Raw genomic sequence first — 27363 nt, forward strand, 5'->3', positions numbered from 1 at the left:
CACAAATAAATTTAAAAAATCACACAGGCTTTGATATCAAGCACACCAGCAGGAATGTAGTAAACTTTGCAGACTGTGTGGACAGAGCACTGCATTTTCATTCCTAGATGGCCAGATTATCATTCTAGCTGAGAAAGAGAAAGAAATAAAATTTGTTTATATTTAGACCCACATAACAATTTGGTTTTACATATTCCAACATACATTAAAAACGTGGACTTAAACTTAATTATGTGATAACTGAGGTTACTTACAGAATTTGTGTATAAAGCTGTAAGCTTTCAGCCAAAGATGCTCCCAGGATTATTAAGTATAGCAATATAAAGACAAGCAGAGTTCACTAGACACTAAAGACTACACACACTCCAGTGTTTACAAAAACACATTGGACAGTCAAACATTACTGTAATATGATATTGTTTGACAAAAACTCAAAATGTTACCTTTAAAAGTGCTAGTGCAATATTTAGGCAGTAGGACAGAGTCACAAGGCAGAAAAAACTCACACCAAGCACAAATAAGAATGGTCACAAAGAGTGGGAAGAACAGATTATAGAGGAAAGAAGAAAACAGGCATATATTACACCTGATATCATCACAGCAATATTTGCCAATATCATTGCCATCGCAAGATTTTCTGATATCATGCAGCCCTACTATGTAATTCTACAGGCTGCACGACTTCACATCATGACGCACTTTGTGTTGTATCCAAGCTAATCGTATTTTGGCACGAAGCAGAACAAGAGTTTTTGAATTAATAATGATATTTATTAATGTGCGTCAGACTCGCTGTGTTTAGCTCTTAAGTGAGTTTTAATTTAGTGTGTCATATTAATGCGTAAATATCAAAGTTTATATTAAATGGCTCCTCAAAACTGCTGAACAGGCATGTATCCTGGAAGTTAAAGAGGAAGTTACAGAGGCCTTTAATGATATTAGGGTGTCACACCAACCAGGCCTGTAATAAACTTTGTAAAAGTGAGTGACTCACAACATGAAGGTCAAAGAATGACACAAACATAAATACATAAAACACATAAATAATTCTGGATAATTTATGCTATTTCTCTTCTTTCCTAAGTCACTGTTAATTAAAAATATTACCTACATAATACTTTCTCATCAAGGAGGATAAATGTGGAAACCTAATCTGAGGTGGTTTATTATATTTGTCCAAGAAGAGTGATTGTCAAAACCTCACACTAGAAAATGCTTTGCATTTTGCAATAAAATTACATTGATGGTATTTGTTTATATATATATATATATATATATATATATATATATATATATATATATATATATATATATATATATATATATATATATATATTATTATATTCTAGCAATACTTGCAGTAAAGATACAAGTTTGATCTCAAACTATTTTTATTAGCAATGAATATCAGCTCACACTGAAGGAAGTTGCTGTAAACATTCACTCTGGTGAGACACTGGAAGTAAATGTACAGTAACCCTCAAAGTTTGTTTTGTAATTGTTAAAATTGCCTCCATCGCCACTTGTGTTTGTTAATGATGACTGAACCCTCGTTAGTCCAGCATTTCTGGTGTAGTGTTTTATCTACTTGCGCTCTAATTCACTGCTTTTCATGATGATCGAAAAGGAATTTGTTGGAGAAATTTTCCTCCACAAAAGGCTTTGTGACAGTAGTCACAAAGCCACACAGTGAAGGACAACCTGGTCGTTAGGCTCTAGATCCTGCAAGCATGTGGTTAATGACATCTATTGATGTGTGTTAAATAACAACTGTGAGGTCTTAAGGTTCTTTACCTTGCAGTGACAATTCTGGATGTGACTTCTGCATGTGTCATCCTCAACACTTCATGAATAGAGAGTGATTTGTATCTATCCATCCTTCACAAAGAAGCATGGTATTAAGTGTAATAGCTATTTTCAAAAAAGTAATAAATGCATAAGTGGAGGACAGAGATAAGAGGATAAACCGAGGTTATTGAACATGTCAAGGTGTTTGATGAATGTTTTCACCATTTTATAGAAGCAATGCTTAAACAAGCAGCAGTTATTTTTTAGAAGAAAATAAGAGCACCATAATGTGGACGTAGATGCACATCTACTGTAGTTCATTTTTAAATGTCTAGCTGTCTCTTGTGGGGGAAGACTGAATTATACAGAAGTAAATGCAATGTTACCGTGATAAGATCCCAATCATCCAATCCATATCAATATAGTAAGAAGGATCCCTTTTCATAGAAACAGTAAAGCTAATTTGTTTAGTTCACCGACATCTTTAGAGACTGCAAATAAGCTTGGCAGTAGGTCAAGATAAGTGGTTGGAAATCTAAATACTTATTTACTATGCTTGGGACTTAAATAATAAAAAAATAATAATTGTGTATAAGACACGTTAAAATGAGTGATTAACTCAATGTACTGTGAAGTGCTTTGGAGTCTTCTGGACTTGATAAAGCGCTATACAAGTACAGATCGTTTACCATTTTTTGGGGCGACTGTGGCTGTGTGGGTAGTCGTCTTGTGCTTGGAAGGTTGTAGATTCGATTCCAGCTTTGTCCTGCCACATGTCGATGTGCTCCTGGGCAACGCACTTAACCCCAAACTGCCTACTGATCTGCGTATAAAGGGGTGAACGTTTGTGAGTGCAAATGGGTGAATGTGACTCGTGTGAGTGGTCGAAATGATTGGAAAAGCGCTATATAAGTCCAGTCCATTTACCATTTCATTCTCTTTACATGCCTTTTCCATTGAAAGAGGTAAACTTGCTAAAACTGGTTGATTAAAAGTCCCTTTACAAATCACCACCACACTGGTGTCGAGCATGTCCTTTCATTCGGTTAACGACCACCTGGAACCTCCAATGCAACACGTCATCAATTGTACTCCCCAGCTCATTGCAAAATATTTGTTCATGTTTCTTTAGGAGCCAACATCTATTTTTATTGTTACATAACAGTACAAAAGGTATTCAGAGCAAATGTAGTCCTTAGGTAGTCAAACGTCTACTTTCTGAGTGCATGACTGCTAACTTCATCATTTATATGTCACGTATGAAAAGCTGTTCCTCAATGGCTCTCCTTCAGTAGAAGTAAACTGAAAAACAAAATGAAAATATGTAGTGGCTGTAGTGAGGTTGAAGTTTTATTTTTCATACAGCTGCCTGGGGCTAGGGTTACTGGTTGTGTTCTAAGAGTGGCTAGAAATCTCTGGTGTCTATATTTTTGAGAAGGCTAACTGTCAAAGTGGACTAGTCCATTCAGCTCTCGATGAAATACAACCTTTCATATATCTCAGTGGCACAGAGTAAAAGAAAGAAAGAATAGGGTAAGAGGGAGATAGGTTTCTTGCTTCGTCTAGCAGAGACATGATCGCATCGGATGCCTGCAGGCTCCGTCTCCGATTCTGCTCCTCTGTTGTTCCAGCTCACCCTCGGGAGACAAGTTCAGAGGGGCGGAGACCTGGGCAAGCAGGCACATGCATCACACAAACACACAACAACTACCTCTGCTTTTCTGTGTGGAAAAACTGCTGCCATTTTAATACTGCTGTGCTCTTCTGTGATTTTTAACAGGACAGATACAAAGGCCAGCCTCTCTCTCACACAGAGTTGGGTAATTAATTGGTTCCAGAGGAACCAAGTACTAATTTACTATCACTTGGGTCACATTTCTTCAGATGTACAAATATGACTAATCTCAAGGCAGCTTCCTTATGGCTTCCTCTCTGTTGGTCCCTGATGTGAAGCAAAGTGCATGTGTGTATAGTGTTTTTTTTTGTTGTTGTTGTTTTCTCTTTCAGCCAGATAGGTCCATGTTGCTGTTTTCAGCTTTATAATTAGTGTGTTGTAGAAGCTGGCAGTCCATTTAGTTTGTTATATTGGATTTTTTGATTGCAACAAACATACATTTCAGTTTGAAAAGAAGCTTTAACATATAACATGTTTATTTATCAATGTTTTTCTAAAAAATATATTGCAAGAATGTAATGAAAATAGATCGTACGGTATTTGTTTTTTTTTAACCAATCAATTTAAACAATTGAAGATATATATATATATATATTTAAAAATCTTACTGAAAAAAATAATAAATGGAAACATTTGTCCAACCTCCTTTTATCTTTTTTTTTGATACATTCACTCTTCATAAAACACATAATGGTTGTTTTTGATACTAATTATTTCCCACAGAAGGGACAGATCTAACTACACTTGCTTCCTCAGTTTATTTAATGACTGCATTCTGCTGAGGTTACACATGTTAAAAAAGGCAATAGGAAACAATGCAAATTACAGTTGGCTTTGCTGCTTTCTTTCCTCTGCATACTCTGCTAATGAGAACACATTAGCGTGCTTTGTTCCACGGAGAATGCAAGTTTCAAAACTAGATAATTCATGATGTGATTCGGGTTTGAACGTGATAAATAAAAATGTCAAGCGAATGGTGAAAAACAAAGCTGATTTGAGATGGGCTTAGCAAGTTATGGTAGACCTGATTTTTTTGCCTTTCAAGCATATTGTACATCAGGAGATGTGGCGGCACTATAAAAACTGAAAGAAAGTGCAAAAAACATTTAAGGTAAGCTTAAACCTAAATATTTGTCACATTTTTCTTTTAAGTTAGTCACCTTGCTCCAATGTAGTGAAAGGTTGTGTTCAAAGTTCAAATGCAGGTAATAGTTCTTATAAATGCTTTGGGAACACTACTCTGTCTGTTTGAAAAAAAAATTAAGGACAGAAAATAATCAGATAAAATATTTTAACTGAAAGCAAACAATATGTTAGAGTAGATGAGTGTGTATGCATTTTATTTGAGCAAACACAAAGATGAACTCTATATAAACTAAAAATTATTTGAAAAAGCAAGCAGGAGCTGTTTGCCAATAGCTTAGCTGTATGCGCTTTCTTACAGTAATCATAGGAAACTTTAGATCCTTCTTTGAGCGCCCGAGAGCTGATCCTTTAGTGTTTGTCAATCAGGCTTGGCTTGTACACCAGCGTAAATTCTGCTTAAATGTAACACAGGAATAAGCTATTTATTTGGTAGGGATAAGTTTAGTATTTCATTTGCACATTTGTCCAAGAAACTCTGACTGCAAACTGTTAAAAAAAATACCTGCTGATTATTCACAGTTAGCGCGACCAAAGGGACCCAGCCGTCCCTGTACAATCTGGAAAAGATTTCATCCATCATTCCTCAACTCATACCATGACATTGTGAAAGCTTATGATTGATTGCGATATTAGTAATTGGATGATTTGAAACTGCAGTCTCCTTTAGTCAAAAAAAAATCACATCTGTGCTCTGATTTCATACTTTCAGCTGAACACAAAGAATTTACCCTTGGGTGACTGTAATTTTCTTTTCATTTGTAGTCAGGCAAACGTCAAGGTAGCATTTTTGTGACCTTTCGTCAGTGCAGATCAATGAGTTGGGACTGTGATTAGTTGGTAGCCTTGATGTTGGAGGAGCAGTGAGCACATTTACTCTGCTTCGCTTCACATGTTCACTTGTGTTTGTTTTCTGAATGTAAAGACTTTGCATGTGTTCACAGCTGTAGACACAGATAGTATAATTTTGCGTCCAGCGAGACAGCGGACTACCCATTAACTAACCATGTAATTAAAGCATTAAAAGTGTCACCCTTCCTCCATGAAAGACTTCATACTTTTTATCAGAACAATTACAGATTCGTTTGCAGGTTTGTATTTGTTTCATGTATGGAGAATTATTTAGTTTATTAGTCTTGAAGAGAGAATTAGATGAAAGAGCTCCTCTTTATATGGATCTGCCTCAGTAATCAAGTACAGACAGAACAAAGGGTCTGAGGTGTGAGAAATACTTGATGCCAGTGCAATACTGCAGTGGATGGAAATTGGGAAAATGACGTGAAATTGTGAAAATTCCTCAGGACAGTTGCATTTATTGTCACATTCAGGTATCAGCCTACAGATTATATATCTGTGTTGACTTAAAACCCATCCAGCCCTCAGTGAGATGTAGTCTTGAGACCGTAGTGACAAACTCTGGGTTTTGTCACTTAGGTTTAAAAGACTAACGCTGCTCTGTAGTTGTGACAACTTCTTCCCTGCGAACACCATTTTCTTGACACTTTGAGCAGCTCAGACAGTCGCCTCGGGGTCTGGACGATGTGTCAGAGCCACTGTCTCAACAGACTATCAGTGCCAGGGTCAGAGACAGATTTTTTTTTTTTGATGGATCGTTTTATACAGACATCTCTTAGCAATAGCAGCAGACAGGTCATCATAAATTAGACAAGTTCAGAGGATTGTGAATAATAATAATTAGTACAGCAATGGAGAGTGTGTCCTGTACATAGATCCTTTTTTTTCTATTATAGGTAGCTGATATTGTTTTGGTGTGCTGCATTTAACTGAGTATTTTCTTTTCTTTTTATGAGGAACGTACGTTGTTAAAATTTACTCACCTTAGTGTCTACTTCTTTGCAATTAAGATGTCTATAACTGAACACTGCGCCCAAAACAAAACACAGTTGTAAAGATCATAAAATGTTAATTGCTTTTATTTTTTTGTCTGTCTCTTTATCTAATCTAGAGCAACATTTAAAATTAAACTTATTTAAATTTTTCTTTATTATCTATATTTTATCATCTGCTTCTTTAATGCGATGCTTTTATATTTATATGAAGCTCTCTTTTACGCAAATACTTAAATGTCTTTGCTATTTTCTTCTTGTCTTTCCTTTGATGTACCGTAAAGCACTGCATTGCCTCATGAAAGAATGGGCTGGATAAATAATTTCCTCTGAACTTTATCTTTCTTGTTTTTCTTTTTTCTAATTTCCACTTTTTTTTTCACTATACTCAATAAATTCAGCCTCATTCTTTATCATTTTAAGTAACAAGAGGATTGAAATCACACTTTCAGTTGAGCACAGTGGCGGTGAAAAAACCCCATAAAAGAACAGTGATTAAGATGAGAGCTGTGATAACGGGAGGGAAGTGAGGGTAAAGGTATGGAGAACTGAATCTCTAATGCAGCACAGAATAGGAAAAAGCAGTGTGTATTCTTTAAAAGGAGAAAAAGTGATGCTCACTTTCAAGAGTGTTTTTATTGCGCTATTAACTTTAAATTAATGTAAATTGTAACTTAGAGTACAATGTTGCAGCCTGATACAAACCAGTCTGTTGTCATATGCTTTGCTTCGTTCAGAGGATCTGGACTCTCAGCCATTGAGAACTGATGGCTTGCCAGAGGCGTGGATTCTGATTTTGCTAATGTTTGGCTGTGACGTATGTATTTACGCCAGTTTGATGTTATGGAGCTTACCGGAAATTGTGTGTTCTGTGGAGTGGAGCAAACATTCTTCACTGCAATTAGAGAATTGCCAAAAATAAATCTGAGAAATCAAACTCTATGAGAGAAATCCCAGACGGAGCCTCGATGGGAGATGAGAATCGAGCAAATTTGCATAGAAAGGCATTAGCCAGGCTATGAGAATGTTGCCTTCAGACAAATAAATGTTCCAAAACATCCACAACTATTCTTTTAATTAAGTTTATATAATCTATTTAAGACATAGAAATAATCTAGATGTTTTTCCTGGTATCATAATGTAACCTTAAAGCGTTAAACATAGATGGTGTTTGTGTCTAGTGATGCATTATTTATCTAAGTATAGTAAAAGGGAAAGTCAGCATACTGCTTTGTTATTAAAAAGAATATTCCTCAACAACAGTAATCAAACCACAAACATTAAATGCAGCCTGCACTTGGTTGTGATTTGAATTTGCTTTACTCTGACTTCAAGCTGGAATTGAGCTGCTTTGGCTGCGAACTCGAAAAGCCGCCTTTCTAGATTTTACATTGTGCTTTTGAACTACGCGCCTGCTTAAATTGCCTACAGTAATCATAAAGGGAGCAAAATTGACTAGATTTGACCCAGTTTCAGCTAGAACAGCCATCAAATATTTTTGAATTTTGCACTGGAAGAATTTTGTTCATGTGAAGAATGATGTCACTCACACTTCTAAATTGGATTTTAATGCAGCCTGTCTCATGTGGAGGTGGCGTTGCATATATGGATTTGCAGACTGTGTAATGAAGCATGTGCTTGAGTGCTAAATGAACTATCTTTGGTAGACAGGGTGGGTCTTGGTTGAAATTGCTGGGTGTGCTTTTGAGAAACACAGCTGGGTGAGTCAGTGTATTTTTACGTGTTTATGTGATTCAGTGAGTGTGTGTGACTGTGTGTGATCTATGTCCCAGATTTATCTGGACCAGAGCTATGGTTGTGGTCAGACTTGTCACTGAGGCTGCTTCCAAAAATACAGCACAAAGAATTTTGTATAGTTTGGGAATTATTGTGCTCCTTAGACTGAAAAAAACCCCAAAAAGGACAAACTGAAATAGGGTAATATTATCCTAAATTGACCTCGAGACAATGTGTTGAAGTTTTATTAGACGTTTTAGGAAACAAACACTTCTGCAATTAAATAAGAGAGCCAGGGTTAAAACTGATCACCGGTGGAAAAGATCCTCAGGGTCTGGGGTTTATTAAACTTCTTTTATTCCTCCATTGGCTGAAGAAGAAAGTTAACGGAATTTATCCTATTTCTTTCTTTAAACGGTAAGTAGTAAGTAAGGTTAATTTATGTCTCTTTACAGTCAAAAACCACACATAGCTTCAGGAATCCAAAAAACTTAGCAACAACAGGAAAATCAAGTTGTGAGGTCATTAAAGATTTAAGATAAAAGGAAAATAATCAGTTGCTTTTGAAAATGTTAAACAGAGTCATAAGTACGGGGTTTAACGATCTGTCTCCTTTAGTCATTAAACTGAAACAATGAAACAACAACTTCTGACCAGATAATCTCAGATTGTAAGAGAAAATGCTAAATTCTGACCTCCTTGTCTGCAAAGGTGTGAGTGAAACTATTGAGCCTTTTCTTGTTATATTAATCAATATAGCAAAGTGTACTAACACTGAGTCAAAGTAGTTGTGACAATGATTACCTGCAAAAACACTTTCTAGGAGAAAGGAAGATTAATGAGGATATGAGCAAGAATCATAATGAGGATGTGGACAACAAGAGAGACAGCACAATCACAGTTATCTGTAGTACAGCATAAGATGGATGGGGAATCTGATTTTATATCTTGTTGAGTCAGAATTTTTTTGTGAACAGAGAAAATTGTGTATGAAACATGGTATAAGCAAACAATACAGGCACGGTTCACTGCAATAGGGCACTATGGCATAAGAAGCATATGAAAAATCTTAACTTGAACATCAATCAAATTTATCTTTGTTAGATTTTAAAAATCAAAACAAAACTATGATGAATGACATCTATTTCAAAGAGTTGTTTCACAATGGTGCAATGTTACCAAGAGGCAACATTCAGGAGAAAATCAAGTTCCTCTTTTAATTTTGAATTTAAAATGGCATGAAGTGTTCGCCATTCAAACTATCACAACATTTATATTTGTATTTATGAAATAGAATGTCAACAACAGAAAAAAAAAACATATTCAATATGATACAGTATTGCTAACTAGCAATGAGCCTTAAAAATATGTAGCACTTAAGGATGATCAACATTTCTTTTAATAATAAGGTTTTATCGCTTATTCTCGACAAGTATTTCAGTTGGATGAAGGACAGAAATTAGTAGTCACTAAAGTAAAAGCTCAACCAAGAATCAGGAAACCACATTGTGAAATACATTCTGGAACTGAGAAAAAAAAGAAAGACATAGAAAGTGAAAGGCAAGTATATGTGCACCTTTGATTTGTGCACCAAAGGCCACACTGTGCACTGCAGATAAGGGTTTGAAACAAACAAGCCATCAGATTCGAATGCACTTTTCAATTCCGCGTTTTTAGAGACGCAAACATTTCTTCCCTTGAAATAAATCTGCCCTCTGATCTGGGGGTTACCGAGCGGAAATAGTCCTGCTGGGTGGCGATGAGCCTTTGATGACAAAATCATCACTCCACTCAGCTTCACTGAGCCTTTGTGACACCCAACAGACTAAGGTGCACTAAAGGCATAAACATTGAGGGGAGAAGGTCAATAAAGGTAGACAGTGAGGGATGAGGGACAGATAACATTAACAGACTGAAAGATTTCACCACATGGCACAGAATTAGTTCTTGCGAACGTGAGAGGAGCACAAAAATCAGACTTCTCTGTCAATCTTGTGGTGTTTTATGCTGCAGTCAGGCACCTCAGCTGCCTCTCTGTAAGTGAGACAACTGTTTTGTTCCTCTGCGGGATTTTTATTTATTTTTTGGTAGCCAGTGACCATCTAACTCAGGGTTAAAATATTGGTCAAGTTCACTTGACCAATATTTTATAAATACGTTTAGGTATAAATTATTGAAAAATGTGACACTTGCAATGTTATATATTCATGTCCTTTATCAGATTAAAATATATATAAAAATAATTTTATAAATTATAACAGCGAGACAAAATAAACATTAACTTGAATGGCGGACAGGAGTGATAAACAGGTAAATCTGATCAGTTGCAGCCCAAACACACCTCCTTGTGAAGCAGATCGTGTCTTTGTGTGTTCTGGTCTCGAACAAAGTCTGGATGAATTTCGATATGAATGTGCATCTGGCCACAGAGAAAATGCAGGAAGAGGAAAAAGCATCTATCAGCACTGTTGTGTGACCCCCATCTCACACTCCCCTGACTGTTTGGACAGATGGATCATCGCTGCATCACTCACACTTGACAATTGTGGTTGTTGCATGGGAGCCTGATGCATGTGTGTGTGCGTGTCCATTTACGTGTTATTGTCACGAATACAAAGGCAGGATTTAGTGTATTTGTGAGCCTATTCATTATGTATGGTGCAATTCAACCATCATGAAGTCCCTCTAAGACAAAATCAATAGCGGTGTTGATATGACCTCTCTCCACTCGTTACTGCAGGTAGAATTCAATAGATTAGTTAACTGACACCCCCCACTTGACCTGGGACTGTGACCTGTGTTGCACTGTGCATTTAAAACTAAATTTGTCATGATTTGATGTTACTGAAATGTCTGTTAAAATGAATTAATTTCAAGGCTGTCAAGCACAAAAAAGATACATTTACAAAACATAAAGACTTCAATTGAGGTCTTAACATTCACAGAGACGGTGGAAGAATTTGATACAGTAATACGCAATGCTACTATTGACTTCAAGATTAGGTAAATTAGCTTACCCTTTCAAGTAAGAATAAATGCTCACTGGACACTTAACTTGGTTCAATCTGAGTTTAAAATAAAATGCCATAGCTCAGAAAAACTGCCCTAACATTGTTATTGGAAGGATTTGTGATGAGTGAGTTGCTTTGTGCGAGTGATGCTGCACACAGAAGCTTTGAGCTCGTTCTTCCTGGAAGGAAGCATCTTTCAACCACTTCAGACATCATGCAGACTCAGAAAAGACTGCAACAGGACAACACAGGCGAGACAGGATGCATGTACCAGTGACATGTGAGCCTCTTGACAAACAATGACAAGCATCTAGCTGGATACCTCATATGCTTCCAGTGACTCTCCTCCATATTTGTGTGCAGAATAAACTCTGCGTTATGTCAGAGTTTGGACTCTATATGATTTGCCCCTCTATATCTGTATGTGAATGTTGTTAACATTCTAAAACCAAGTGTTGGTCAGTACAAAAGTATATTGTCATTCTATGAGTATGCAAAAGTTTAATTAGAATCCAATATTTGATGGTTGTTGTACTCAACCTGTCATGAATATGCAGTTTTCATACCAATAAAACATTTTACCTGCTTGGCTGGATTCTCACACCTGTCACAGTTAAAAGTGTCTGCTTAGGATCGCAAAGAGATCTGGAAGCAATGTGAAGCGTGAGAAGCCACTGGATATTGTCATCGCAGAATTCAACAATTGTATCCATAAAAAAAAACCCACACACATTTATTTCTAATATCATGCAGACCTAGTTTGTATTATGTAGAATCAGTGCCAGCTTTTCATACTGCACTCCTGGATTTATTTTTCTAGTGTCCCTACAAGCAGGAAATTTGAACTTGCATATTTCATTAGAGTATGTGAATTTAAATGAATAGCTTAAGTGATACAATTATATTTGAAGGCCAAACATTAAAAGTTAAAGGAAAAGACTAAAGTTTTTGGTAAAAGTTTTCAGGAAAATGAATGTAGTAAACCCAGTGGATTAGGTGTGTTAGGAGGAAACTTATTGATCATGTTTGCAATGGTAAGTTTTTGGTTCAGTTACTAGGATTTTCATTTACTAATAAACAGACATTTCTCAAAACCTCATAAATTTAAGCAATTAGTGGTTGGCTATAGATTTATTTTTCATTGAAGACATGATTTCGATCAAAGTCACTCTTTGTCCCCACCCAGCCCCACCCCCACCTTTAACCCGCAGGTCGTTTTATCCATCTTCTATCATTATCACTGGTTGGATACAGTCCTAATAACCTCTATGGCAAAAAGGAAGCTCAGTTGTAGGTATTCTGTAAAGTGTAACCTGAGGGCTAAGAAAGTGACAGCCTCTCCAGCTGCTGTTTCAGGAACAGTCATCAATCAAGGAGAAATGGGAACATCACTATTCTGCTGGTGCAGCAATAAGAAACCAATACTCACATAAAATTCTTTAGAAATCTCATCTACTGGGTGCAGTGGTGGTACAGGGGTAAAGCATGCGACCCATGTACAGGGCGCCTCAGGTTCAAGTCCCAGCTTGATGGCCTTTCTCCTTGCTTTCAACCTGCGTTCCTGTCTGATCCTTGTCAAATAAAGGCCCTTAAAACCAAAAAATCTTTAAAAACATATGTAATTAGGAAATTCTATCTTCTTTCAAAGTTAAACTGAACTGTTATACATTCATATTAAATAAATTAGAGTATGATTCCAAAGCTTTTGTCAGATTTAAAGTACCTGTTGAAAATAACGACCATTTATATGGTACATTTAATACCACCAGTTATTAAATATACTTTTAATTAGGCCCACATTTCTTTATTAAATATAATTTTTATTGCTCTGGCGTAATCTTCTAATCTTAAATGTCATGTTTTCCTTAGCTGCAAGCGTAAAGTTATAATTCACAGCCATGTAGTTGTGTAATGACTCTAATGTGTTTACCTTAGTGAACTGATTTATTGAAATGAATTAGCTTTTCAAAAATACTCTCCCTTATTGAAAATGACTGTATATGACAACACCCTTTGCTATGTAATTGTTTTTATATGTGGCTTGTGGCACTGCTGTTCTGTGCCTTGGCAGTATGTGGATGTTATCCATCAAAAAGTCCCTGGGTGATATTACAGTGTTTACCATAAATGCACTTGCGGTGTCCATGTGTTCACATGTGAGAAAGTGAGCAGAAGTAAGAAAAAATGGAGGCCTGTTCAAATTCCCCAGAGATGATTTAGCGTTAAATCACCAAACAGCACAGAAATCTCTCTCTGTTCTTTCCCACAGGACTGGTTGGAGGCGTGTGGTGAGTTAAAACAAGAGGATGTACTAGATATCTCTGTATGGCAATGATGCAACAAGTCAGATGATTCGTTGTGTAACTATTGCAGTTTGTGTTGTGTTACGTACATTACAAACTATGATGCAAACACATATGAGTGCATAAATCATGCCATCCGTGGGCCTCCCAAAGGCTTATTTTTGAAATGTATGACTTATAAAAGGCCTTTAGATGTCTTAGTTGTTTCCCCTTATGATGGTCTTTTTCCTTTTTGGCTGTTTCTTGTGCTAATACTGGGAAGCAAAAAAAAGTAGAGGCAGAGGGGAGAGATATAGATGTTTCTGTCTAAATTCTGAAAATATTTTTGTCTTTAATTTCTGTTATTTTTCTTTACTGACAGTTTAGTCCTATAAACTGTCACATTTGCAATAGTTTAGTAAAATTAGATGAGTTCATGAGTTGGCTGTAATTGGTTTGATAGATCCTGTAAATTGTGACCCTTCAGCTGGTAAAATTCTTAAGTATGTCACCTTACATCTTTCAGTTGTGGACAGAAAACAGCTGAAACCAGTGTGTTATTGTGAATACTAAGATTTTAATTAACATGTGAAGGATTTGAAAGTTGTGTTGTGTATCTATAATTTAAAAAACACAAAATATCATAAAAGCATTTTTACAATTGGTCACTAAGAAAAAGTAATCTTCAGCATTTAGTGTAAGAAAATGTTTTGACTTGGATACTTTCCTTAGACTTTTGAGAATTGGGACTGCTGTGTAAATTACAATACTTTGTACACGTCTTTGTGATAAAATAACCAACAAGGAAGGCCTAAATATAAATATGATGTCTTATCTGTCTACCTAAATGTTTATATGCTGAAATAAGACTTTCCTTTGGTGTCCAGGATGCTATATAATATTGCATCATGAGGAAGCTAAAGATTTGAACTTGGAACTTATCACCAAGGGAAATTAATCAAAATACAATAAGAAACATGCATAAAAAAGCTACTTAATAATAAGGATTTGATATATTATAAACACTATTTAGTCCAACTTGCATATTGTCTTCCTTCTTGCCCCTCCTCTACTCACCTTCTATTGCCAAATACATTTTTCATTAAAAACACAACCTAAAAAAATCTAAAACCCGGTTTGGTGTCCAAGCTCAAAAGTTTGGAGGACACGTTAAAGGTTTGTGCATTTTGGAGGTCTGCGTGTTTCTCCCTATGCGAGAGCACCCCACCAGTGGGTAGACAAGTGCATAACAAACTTGGTATCTAATTGAGCATATAATTGCCTCGCATTTTTGGGGTACAGATGTCTTGTTAAAATTCTTTTAGTTGGTGTCAGTGGACATTCTGCCCCAGCAGGCGGCCGTGCCACTGAGTGCATCATAACGAGTTGGTTGGATGAATTTAAACCCAGTTTAAGGTTAATGTTGTAATGTTGTAACCTTGGCTTGAGAAAAGCAGCGACCAATGTTGCCTCCATATTAATGAACAACTCCGATTTTACTTCAAATTAACTAAAGATCTATGCAGATTGCACTGTGTTTTTGATGTACACCAGAAAACATGTTCAAGGTCTTGCAAAGACCATTCCTGTTCTGATTGATAGTCAGTGTCATGGTGCATTCTTAGTCCTCAGGCCATTATTTTGTAATCTCATGGTGACTCTTTCTAGTCAAGAATACATGTGCTGAGAAACGCTTGAAAACGTATGTTTTTTGAGAGAAAGATTTAAAACGGTTTTTCTACATGCTGATCTGAGCTTAAGCTTCTTTCTGCAAATACAAGAAACTAAATCTCTGTTCCACATAAACACTCATTTTATCTAATTTCCTTAGTTAGCCTCACCTCTTTGCCCTGCAGATTGTGAAATATTTTCTTTAAGCAAATGCAGACATAAAACATTAGGGGTGTATGACCAACAGTTGGAAGAAAATCCTGGAAGTCTAGAGAGTAAGATGGGATTTTGTTGAGAAAAATGTTGTTATAGACTGCAAAGACAACTAACAAGAAAGGGAAATGGACTTTGAAATGACTAAAATTAAAGAAAAGGACTGAAGAAGCTGATGTGAGAACCACAAAGGCAAAAAGGAAATAGGCTTTAGTGGAAAAAACTGCCTGGGTGTTGCTTTCTATTCTGCAGATGACAGGTGCTTTGCATTAAATCTCCACTGCCTGTGCCTCACAGAAATATGCCCCAAGATCCTGCAAACAGAACTCAATTTAACCTTTCAGGAAATTCAAGAAAAAAATGGAAAGAAGCTTTCACCGTTGTGATCTTATTTGAGAATTTGAACAGAAACGCGTCTCATGTTGCACCCCACTATCAGTTCAAGCTTGAAGGAAGATTCACACTTCAGGGAACAGAGGAGGCAAGGTTTACGTACAGAGAGCGTTGCCTACAGAGAGGCTTTGTTGTGCTTTTTATTTTGCTTTTTTTGTCAGCAAGCTGATTTTTCTCATGCTTTTCTATCTTCATGCATGAAAACAAAATTAATATTTTTATTTTTATTATTTGCTACCTACAATGTACACTAAATGGACACTATCCGGGAGGCAGAGTTGTTCTGTTTTTTTTTTTTTTTCTTTTATCAGCATAATAAATGAAACAAACAGTTCACATAAAATAAAGAAAATAGAAGTGTTCTTCAATTTCAGCTGGAATACATTTGCGGGAAAAATGAAACGAATGATTTCCATTATCATCTTCACTATCTTTACTCACTTCACCACCAAAGCTGCCAGTGATGAGCCATGCAAAGTCAGCGGAGCTCTCTTGCTTGTGCTGCTCGCAGCGTGAATCATTCCTGTAATAGCATCATATTAATAATTAAAAATTAATGATGTAGGTGGTCTAGACAGCTCATCAATTCACCCCCACAAAGAAAGAAATTATGAACAACTGAGCTGTGCAAACTCCTTTGTTTTTCTTGCAGCGACTGAGTTTTCTATCCAGCATAAATCTGTTTGATGCGTAACATAATAATCACGTTCTGTAATTGGAGGGCTTAGCTATGAATAAAAACGAACAGATTTACATCAGCCAAAACATTCAGTTGACCCTTAGGGAAACAGGTGAAGCTCTACATCGTACAAGTTTTACTCACTGGCACACAAAAAGTAATAAACTATTAATAATGTAAAAACACATAAATACACAAAATGCAGAGAGCTGCTTCTGCATTCCTTGAAGAAATATGTTAAGGTTTAACTTCACTGGGAACAAAAGACTTTGTCAGAAGAGGCATATTTCAGTCACTAACGGACATGGATGCCCACTTTAGGTGAATGAGGTAATGTAGACCATGTCTGATTCATGCACTCAGTGTCAGAGGTGAAAAGTCTCTCTGTGCCTGTGAGAAGTTCACACACTGCCGCCAAAATATGCAGAATATTGTCTTTTTCGTCTTTCACATTCGCTCCCCTTCTCACCTCTGCTTCTCAGTTGGAACATATATCTTTTTGCTACTTCTCATTTCCTCATCTAAAACTTTGGGGAATGCAGCAGACGATGAGGATTTATCGTGGCCAAACTGAAACTGTATGCAGATCATACTTTTCCCTAAACCTTAATCTGTCACTTTCTCCTTCTGTCCTACCAGGTGTGCCCTCTTGCTCTTGGCCTTTGAGGCCTAAGGAGAAAAAAAGCGAAGCCCAGACCCCCATGGGACGCCCTGTTATCCAACATGCACTGCTGCTGTTGCAGTGCATGTTGGTCCTGCGCCCTTGTGGTGTTGCCAGTAGGAGAGGGCCGGTGCTACTGCCTGAATCTCCCTGCCACAAGACGGAGCACCCACTCATCCCACACTCAGGTAAGTTATCAAAAATATTAGCTCTCTCATCCCTTCTACATATATGAAAATTAGATGTAAAATATGCAATAAATATGAAAGTATCGGGACAATATGTACAACCATTTATTTGTGTAGCTACAATCATATGGTTAAGTGTTGAAACTGAATTTGCAAAATAAATGCCAACTCTCTTATTAGCTGGCTGCAAAGTATGGTCATATTTCTTATATTGTATACCATTTCAACAACAATAGACATCTCAGTAAGCAATAGAGAAGTTGTTCATGTTGTTCTGCCCCATTTTGAATGATGCTCTGGGAGAAGGGCCACATTTCGCTCATCAAAGACCACAAACACTCCTCCATGACAGTGAGTTTTTCTCTTGTAGTTTCTCTATTTTTCCAGCATCTCTGCATACTTCTACTTCTAACTTCTGAAAGTTCCATAGTTGCTACCAGACAAACAGTATTTCTCAAGTTTCTTGCATGTACACAGCGGTATGTACTAGTATTCAGTAGTGTCTTATTATACTTTGATTTTATTACTTTTGTGTCCCGGATAAGCGGAAGAAGATGGATGGATGGATGGATGGATGGATGGATGGATGGATGGATGGATGGATGGATGGATGGATGGATGGATGGATGGATGGATGGATGGATGGATGGATGGATGGATGGATGGATGGATGGATGGATGGATGGATGGATGGATGGATGGATGGATGGAGTTCAGCAATCTGCAAAATTGGACATTGCAACATAATGGTAATACTTTGAAAGGAAATTTTGTATCCCAAAGATTTCCCCTCCTGCCTAAAGATCATTCTTAAATCCCCATTGCCCTATTGAGTATTTACCTTGCCCTTTATTGGCATATAAATACATGTGGATTAAAGTAAATAGCTCTCCTCTATTGCCTTTTCATCCAATACTGTACCATACATATATTGACCTCATACTAAGCGAGACTGCCACAGAGTTTGACAGACATAAGCTTTGCTTCTTAGTGACCCAATTTATATTTTAGACTACATCATTAATGAAAGTGCTGCTCAAATGTTCAAGCAACGACCCAAAAATAAAATAGTTTAATCTTAAACTATGCAGATATTCATTTTATCAGCATATGGTTGACTGTCAGTATGGTCTGTTTCTGAAATGCTCTGTTAGTTTTAGGTCAGATGTGATGACACACACCTTTCAGAAAGTTACTTTGTCATCTTGCTACAGTAGTTGACAGAATATTTTCCCAAAAGGCTTGGGAAAAGTTATGTGCTTTTTGGTCAGCAGTGGTTTTGGCCTTGGAATCCTCCCATGGAGGCTATTTTTACCTAGACTTTCTTTCTTATTGTTGAATCATGAATACTGACCATAACTGTGGCAGGTAGGAACTGCAGTACCTTAGACGTTTTTATAAAAAAAAACAATCATCTTTAATAAAAAAATAAATAAATAACAGAACTATAGGCCAGTTTCCAGCTTTCCATTCCTCCGCAAAATGATTGAAAAAGCTGTGGTTCAACAGCTAAATAGTTTCTTACGGTGGCCGACAGGTGCAAATGCGCAGCAAAAGAGAAAACATGCAAACAAACAAAAAAAACACGCGCACAAATTAAATGCGGCAAGCAAAAAGCGAATAAAATGCAGCAAACAAAAAGAGAGACGCAAACAAAAAAGAAGACACCCCTGAATGAAATGCAGCAAACAAAAAGAGAGACGCAAGCAAAAAAGAAGACACCCCTGAATGAAATGCAGCAAACAAAAAGAGAGATGCAAACAAAAAAGAAGACACCCCCGAATGAAATGCAGCAAACAAAAAATGTTGAAAACGGAAGTGCTCCAGACCACTAGGGGGAGTCAAAGAAAATAGTATTCATTTCTATGGGACCAGATGCAAGATTCAGAGAAAGAAATTTGAAAGAAAGTAAAGGTATTTCTCTGAATCTTGCATCTGGTCCCATAGAAATGAATACTATTTTTCTTTGACTCCCCCTATTGGTCTGGAGCACTTCCGTTTTCAACACTTTTTGTTTGCTGCATTTCATTCGGGGGTGTCTTCTTTTTTGTTTGCGTCTCTCTTTTTGTTTGCTGCATTTTATTTGCTTTTTGCTTGCCGCATTTAATTTGTGCGCGTTTTTTTTGTTTTTGTTTGCATGTTTCTCTTTTGCTGCGCATTTGCACCTGTCGGCCACCGTAGTTTCTTAACAATAACAAACTGCTTTGAAGTCTTTCAGTCCAGTTCCCATTCTCACCACTGTACTAAGACTTTCCTTGTCAAAGTGTTCAGTGCTATCCACATAAATATGGACTGTGGGAGAACCACAGCGCTGGTTCTGTTGGACCTCAGCACAGCTTTCAACACTGTTGACCATGACGTATTATTAAAGCAGTTGGAGAGCTGAGTCGGATTTCCAAAGCATCCAAAACAGTGAGATCCTGTAAATAAAGGCAAAAATGCACCTGCTTAGAGTTTCCCTTAAGTAATAACAACTGGAACATTGATTGATATATTTGGTGGTAATTATTCTTGATGATTTTGATGAAGGCATTTGACAAAACGTAATGTTTGTTGCTTGTTTCAAAATTGGTTCTTGTCTTATGTTGTTTTATCATGTAAATCATTTTGAACTGCCTTTTTCCTGAAATGTGCTACACAAATAGATTTGACTTGAACTGAAATGTTTCCTTTAGAGACAAAGTGCAAATTCATTCTTCTTTCTGAACTGTCTCCACATTGTGCTGCATTTTTTAGAGACTGCATAAGGCTTCATTCTCTCTACCCCTCATCTTACACTGCAATTGAACCGCTTAACTCTAATGAAATGCAGTAAGACTCAGTCGACAAACAGTTCTGGTGGCAATCAATAGAGTCCTGTCTACTCACAGCAAAGTAGTAAAATGTCATTGAGCTGCTTTCAGTGCAGCAGAACCCAGAACCATAATTGTACAGCCAAGGTCACGTGACTCAAACCGATGCAAAATATAACCATCGTCATCGTGGACATAAGCACTCTCTGCTGGAACCCTGTTTCATCTCCACTTCTGTTTGTCTTGCCTGTCTCTGTCACTTTATTGTTAGAGCCGAAGTGGTACTCTACTCTCTTTGCCAACCGAGTGGCAATGATTATAACTAACTGCCCGGCTAATGTGATACAGTCCAGCATTGTGTTAGGTGCAGTTACCGGCTCAACGGTCAGCATTGGTCAGTGAGTTTGTGATCTCTAATGCACTAGATTGGCACATTAAGCCCTCATGGTTTAGTGCCTTAGGAACACTTATTTAAAAAAAGGGTGATATTTCCATTAGTGCTCAGACATGCTTCACAGGGCCTACTGTAGAAGAGAAATGTTCTACAATGTAATCATTTAGAAACAAATAATTAAATTTGTTTCTAATAAGGGACTGACTTGTAAAAATTGATTTTTGACTCATAAGCTTTGGACAAGCCAGTAAAATAATGGAAAATAGTCTGGACATAAAAGTCTAAATCTGAATACTTTTGATGTCATTGAACACATTGTTGGAAGAAATGATGGTTCTGTTGCACATCAAACCAGAACCACCATGCTAAAAGGGAATTTCACAAGTGGGAACATCCTGGTGTGGACATATTTGATAAAAATCTGAAAACAAAACTAGATTGGATTTCCAAGCAAGACAGTATTCCTGGTACACAAAGCCAAGGAAACTCTTAACTGGCTTTTAGAATGGAAGCAAATCTTGTAGAATGGCCCAGTTAAATGCTTGACTTGTATCCATTTGCAAATCTATGAAGATCAGACTGCATAAAAATAACCCACAGAACCTTTTAGATTTGAAGAGAGTTTGTGTGAGAACAGGTGAGCAATGCATGTGATTAGTTTCTCCATTGTAGGAACAGTTTAATGTTGCTATTGCCAAGAAAGGCCTTTCCACAAAGGGTTTAATATAATCTGTAAGAGTGTTGAAAACTACCTTTTGTCATTCCATTTTTTGAACAAAACAGTCTAATGGGGCAATTTTATAATTGCCCCATTAGAAATATTAAAGAAAAACATTGAAGTTTTTAATACTTACTTGATCAACAGTAAGTACCTTTTAATTGGTTAAAACAAGATCTTTTGAATGCATACTCCCCTTCCTGTAATGTTTTCTCTTTCCTTTTTCACTTTTCTAAAGACAGGAAAAATACATTTTTGACTTATTTTATATTGTTCTGTTCTTTTCCTATGAATCTTTTCCACATATCTCAATCATATTTACTCTCACATTATAAACAAATAGACTTCTGACTTCAAGTTACCTTACCGCTGCCTCCTCAATTATCTATTAAATCTTACATTAAACAACTTTTTTCAAAGTAGCTATGCTCTTCTTAAAGATTGGTCTCAGTAATTAGGTCACAGACTGTTTTCAAAGACTAGAGTTGTAGCTCCATGATTTTTGTAGTGAAAGCACAATAAGTTGAGTCATTACGGAATATCCAGGGATAAACATAGGCGGGAATAATTATACGTATGCAGAGTCTCTGTGTGAGGGAGAGAAAACCACTCGTTAAACCCATTATTCTTCTTTGTGAGTCATTGTGCTCCATATAATGTATTGTAATCCTTTGTTGTTGGAAATGTGCAGTGTGAGGCTGCCATGATTCTCTGCTGGCCAAGCTGGGAGGACTACAAATGCATTAAAGTAACCCTATGGAGCACAGTAACCAAATGCGACCAGTCTGCCCAGACAAACATTATCTTGTTTGGAGACAAAGACAAATATATTTTGAGACTTGGTCAGAGACTTGTAGTAAGAATCTATACACAGAGTGCTTTTTGCTAATGTCTTAAGAGTTGTGAAAATTTTACTTTTGAAATATTTGTGTGATTGTAAGCTAAAATAAAACATTAGGATGTTTTTTTTCAGAGCTGTGCACAAAATTCCCTTCTTTATTGACCATACATGCAACTAAAACAAGGTTACATGTGACAATTTTCATTTCTTGAAATTTGCTGCCTTGTAGATCATGCCTTCCTGGACATGAAAGCATGATCATGATCAAAAAAACATCCTCATGATCAAAAACCATCTCTGCATAACTCCTGCTGTGTATTAGCTCCTTATTGCCCAGTTACAGATGGCAAAAATCACAGTTTTTAAACAGTAACATTTTCACACAATTTTCACAACACTTCAGTATGGAACTACGGGGATTTAAAGCCATGTTTGCGGCACCATCATTGAACTGTTTTTTTTTGCAGTTGGACCAGTTTCATTTGTTAACCTCAAAGGGGTTTAAGATAAGGGCTTAAGATATTTGCAGTTTTGCAGTAGAAGTCAACTTATATGTTTCTCATAAAAAGCTGAAAAACCATTATGGAGGAGGATAACTTTTTAAAAGCTAAAGAAATCAAGTAGGTGAAATATACACTGTAACAAATATCTGTATATTTAACTCTGATAAACAGTAAAATTGTGACATAAAAAATCTGTAAACTCAAATTCAAATCTGATGCTTGGATTTGAAGTTGTCATGAATAAATTCATGTGGAATATTTGTACAAAATTTGTTCTCTGAAAAAAAAGACTTACTAAAAGAAAAACTTGAGAAAAGAATCATTTCCTCCTAATCTGAAAAAAAAAACCCATAGAAAATAAAAATGCACATTGGCAGCTTTCTTTAAAGAGTGGTTGTTCCCATCATCAGATGCCAAGGTCAAGGTTTGTCCAAGTGGCTTCCAGTGACAACATTTTTCTCATCTGTGTGATTGTGGCCTGACAGTAGAAGGGTGTGCCTCACATGGGCTTGACCCCACTCGGGCCAGTGGTTTTCTGACTTGGCACAACACTTGGCTGAGAGAAATGTAACTGTGGTGTGAGGATGGTGCAGTATAAAGACTGCTTTTTGCTTTGTATGGCGGTTTCAGAAATGTAGGGTTTCAGAAAGGAAAGTTCACTGTACGGTTCAACAGCAGTAGTCCAAATGTTTACTCAAAATATATAGTTTCTCCACTTTACTAAAAACAGAGCTGAATATTGTCTCAGTTGGGCTCCAATGTAAATATGTGCCACTTATTTGAAGATCTGACTGGGTATGCTTTGGAAGAAGCCTTTTGACAAAATCCATTTACATTGTTATTCCACCTCCTATTGTAAAGTAGAAGTATTATTTTAGCAAGTGTTCCTACCTCTAGGCTTGAAGGCTTTTAAAGGGTATAAAGTGAGGTATAAACAATGCCTTTACAAGCCATGCTAAGGACCATATCTCTCAGAAGTGTGATGGGCGGACTTGTTTTACAGCCATGCAACAAGCTCAGTTCTTTTTTTATCTTCCCTGAACAACAAACACTTCCTTAGAAAGATGAGAGAATAAACAAATGGGCTCACAGCATTCATAAATGCAACAAGCTGCAGCTAGCATCAGGGATGCTTTAATTAGGCATTTGGGGATGATTCATTTAAATTTAAAGGCATCCAAGGTCTTTGAGGTTGATTCCTAAAACCAAAAGAAGCCTCCAGCCAAGTTTTATTTGAAACGATGACAAGATGCAAGTGGAGCAAATTGATACTTTTCTATATTTGTGGAATTAAACGTCTTTGAAAACTAAAGGCAGACATTAAACTTTTGATGCATAGTGGTTGTGACACTGGACAACTATTCATCTTTTTTTTTTTATCTCTGTAGGTACTGATTACATACTTCTGTATTTGCTGGTTAAAAATGACAAAATAAAATTGGTATTTTTTGTATTTGCTATCTTTTTATGAAAAAGTTTGACAATACTTATCTGGCACCTCAAATACCTAAATAAATTAAGTTTTAGGCATTGCATTAAATGTTCTGCACCATCTTATATATTTATCCCTAAAACTAAGATAATGTCTTTCTTGTTTTGATGGAAACTAGACTTGGCCTTGGCTAATTGAACATAATCTATGGTGTGAAATCTCTTGACATTGATATATTATATAGATATTTACAAACATTACCCAGCCAACTATTTATTGTTTCAAAATTTTCTACTCTTCTTCAATCAAATGTGATTTTGTTGGACCAAAACTCCAACAACTTATTAAAAAAGAAAAACTGCTTGTCAAAGTGAAGAAAGCATTTCATAACACTACCTGCGCTTTTGTTTGAATAAAGATGCTGATGTTATTGAAAACACAACATCAATAAACAATTCAGTCTAATATTATTATGTTTTTATATTGGGTGGAAATTGCAATTATTTTGCTTTTCATGAGAGCAAACAACACAAATCTATAGCTCTGACATTTGTATCCGGCTTGTACCTTAGTTTTTCTTGAAAATCTGTTTTTTTCAGTAAAAGTTATTCTTTGGAGCTTCACCTTCATTGTCACAAAACAACTGTTTTTTGTTGATTGGTTCAATTCTTTGTTCCAGTTTATTTATTTTTGTTTTGTAAAGCTGATGTTCCATGCCAAATGTTGATAATAGTTAAAGTGTCTTTGAATTTCCTAGAGTAAAGTAATGATGAGATTTGCTAAATGTCGTCATGGCCGACCTGAGGATGATGGGAGGGACAAATATGCTGAAGGTGCTGAAGACCTTGATGATATGACAACTGACATAGCATAAAGACAAAACAAGAGTTGCCAGGATACTAAAACATTTCTTTGTATACTGATAGATTGTTTTATATGTTTGTGGATCAATGGGGTTGCAGCTATGGAGACTATTTTAAACAAATGTTAGTTGTTAAAATACACAGTTAAACAGGCAGCGAGGTATATTATTGATTTTGTCACTCTACCAATGTTTTCCTCGCATATTATGTTTTGAATTTAAATTATTCAAAAAGTATATTAAATAACTGAACAAAGGGAAAATCCTCAGTCAGGTTATCAAGAGGCCAAACAGAATTTAGTTGTCATTTTAAGCCTTTAAACTTAAATATACATTAAAAAGCCTTTAGATCTAATTTGGCTTCATAGATGTTAGTTTTGCATGATTCATTCATTCATTTTATGCCCAACCACGCTCCAGAGATGTGATTTTCTATCTGTGAAAACTGTTTGCTTTTCTTTGCCTGACATATTATTAACAAGAGTTCAGATGTGTGCATGACATTTAAAGTGACATTATTTTTGATTTATTCAAACCAAACAGTCTTTTTTTTGTTGTTTTTTTTTTTGTCCACTCTTTCCCCCACAACAGTTTGAACAAATGGTTGCCATTCCTGCGAATCCAAATAACCATCGGGCCACATAAAAAGTAAATAGCCTTGTACTGCCACGTGGTATTAACACCACACATAGAAAATCCATTCATGTTTCAGAATTGGTTCCACATGTTGCCAATGATGCCATAACTTTGAAGGCTGCCAGACTGAAGACTGGCATGTCTTTTGATGCATGCTGTAAATATTTATGTACCCTGTCACTGTGTCTTTGTCTCAGGTTCTGTGTCAGAGTGAAGAATTACAAATGGTATGTGAGTGATGGGCGGTTTTGTTGTGAGGAGGTGGGAGACACAGGGCTTAAGGGATGAGCCGGGACCAAGAAAAGGGGGGAGCGGACGGGGGTCGCTGGTTTCATGTTGGCTCAGAAACCTTGCTGCACTGTTAGTATTCATCCTAATCCGTGTGTGTGTGCGCGTGTGTGTTCATGCATCTGCACGGGATCACGCCTTCATCTTCTCAGCAGCCAGTCCCTTGATTCATTGAGCTCCTTCACTGTCATGGATGTGATGGGATTACATTATCACATGCATTTAACCATGCAGATGATGTGAATCCATGTAACATGCAAAGTAGAAATGAAATTTGGTAAGGGAGATGGGACCCACTGTCTGGGAGAGTTGCCCTACAGTTTCATTTCCACTGGAATATTATGTTTGATAAATTCTGTCCAAGAGAAATAATTAAAACTACTTAAAAGATGGTTTTGGAAAAGCATGTTTCTAATTCTGCCACACTTCAGAAGTCCAGCAGTTGAACCATGTATAATCAGATTAACCCCAATGAATGTGACTATAGAAAGCTCTGTATACTCAGCTGTGCAGCCTTGGGAGGGCCTCTCCATTCTGGTTATGAATGTTTATTAATGCTTCCTTGGCCTCGTCACAAAGGCCATCAATCCTTTGAAGGTTGTTGTGAATTTCAAGCTTTAGGCCCCACTTTTTTTTTTAAACTAACAGATTTGCTGTCTTTGTGTTTTAGTCACATGCAGTAAATCAGAAAAATAATCATAATGTGATATTTCTGTATTTTGTCACATTATAAACACAAACATAGATGCATTTTATTGAAATTTTATGTGGGTGGTGGGAAAATATTTTTTTCTAATATGAAATTAAAAATATGAACGTGTGGGATTAATCTACTCTCTGCCCACTTTACTAAAATACCGCCAAATAATATCCGGGGCAACCAATCGTTTTTAAAAGTTGCTTAAGTTTTTCAGCCACTCATGGAAAAAAGCATGACATGCTCAATTGAAACTGACAGGCTGGATATTAACAATGAGTGAATTGCCCAGATGACATAAACGTTAGGCAGAAAATATATTATATTATATATTATTATAAAATGACCTTTATCAAGGTTGCCACAAGCCATGTAGTAAACAATAAACATGCAGAATGTGTTTATTGTTTGACAGAACTATGTTGTAAGAAAACCTGCTAGGGCCTTCAAAACACTAAAAGACCTTTTGACAGACAGTGACCCTATACATGGTGACTGAAAATGAGGTGGATAAGTTCAAAGCATATTCATTTATGCCCCTGTCAAAGTTCAAAATTGACATTTTCTTCCAATTAAAAAAACCTGAACTTTACAGTTGCTGTTTGCACATGTTCTCCATCCAGTCTTACTGAATTTGAACTATTTTGCAGGAAAATAATAGGCACAAATTTCAGTCAATAGTTGTCCAAACTCTCAAAGTCACTCTTCGACAAAGGACATATTTGTGAAATGCTACTGTCAAAAGATTTGGGCAGCATTGTATGCATTGAATACAAATGCACATTGTTCTGACAAACTGCCAGCAAGCCACTCCCCTTTGCCAAACCCCTCTGCTGCATCTTTCTTCTCTGCTGGAGTGATGAGAACCAGGTGGATTCAATCTCCTACCAATCAGAGTGTAGATACTTAAGG

At 36.6% G+C, this 27363-nt stretch overlaps 1 protein-coding gene across 2 annotated transcripts in view; it reads left to right on the forward strand.

Annotated features, from left to right (window-relative positions):
• The window catches only part of sema5a (semaphorin 5A), a 147661-nt gene that overhangs the window by 21414 nt on the left and 98884 nt on the right, over nt 1–27363 (forward strand). For both annotated transcript variants that reach the window (XR_002751996.1, XM_023326557.1), the window contains exon 2: nt 17079–17288. Coding sequence is in view for 1 of the 2 variants with exons in the window: in XM_023326557.1 (XP_023182325.1) it covers nt 17141–17288 (148 nt within the window). In the remaining variant the exon portion in view is untranslated. The remainder of the gene's footprint in view (nt 1–17078; nt 17289–27363) is intronic.

Source organism: Xiphophorus maculatus, chromosome 21 (genome assembly GCF_002775205.1).
Source record: "Xiphophorus maculatus strain JP 163 A chromosome 21, X_maculatus-5.0-male, whole genome shotgun sequence".
NCBI lineage: Eukaryota > Metazoa > Chordata > Actinopteri > Cyprinodontiformes > Poeciliidae > Xiphophorus > Xiphophorus maculatus.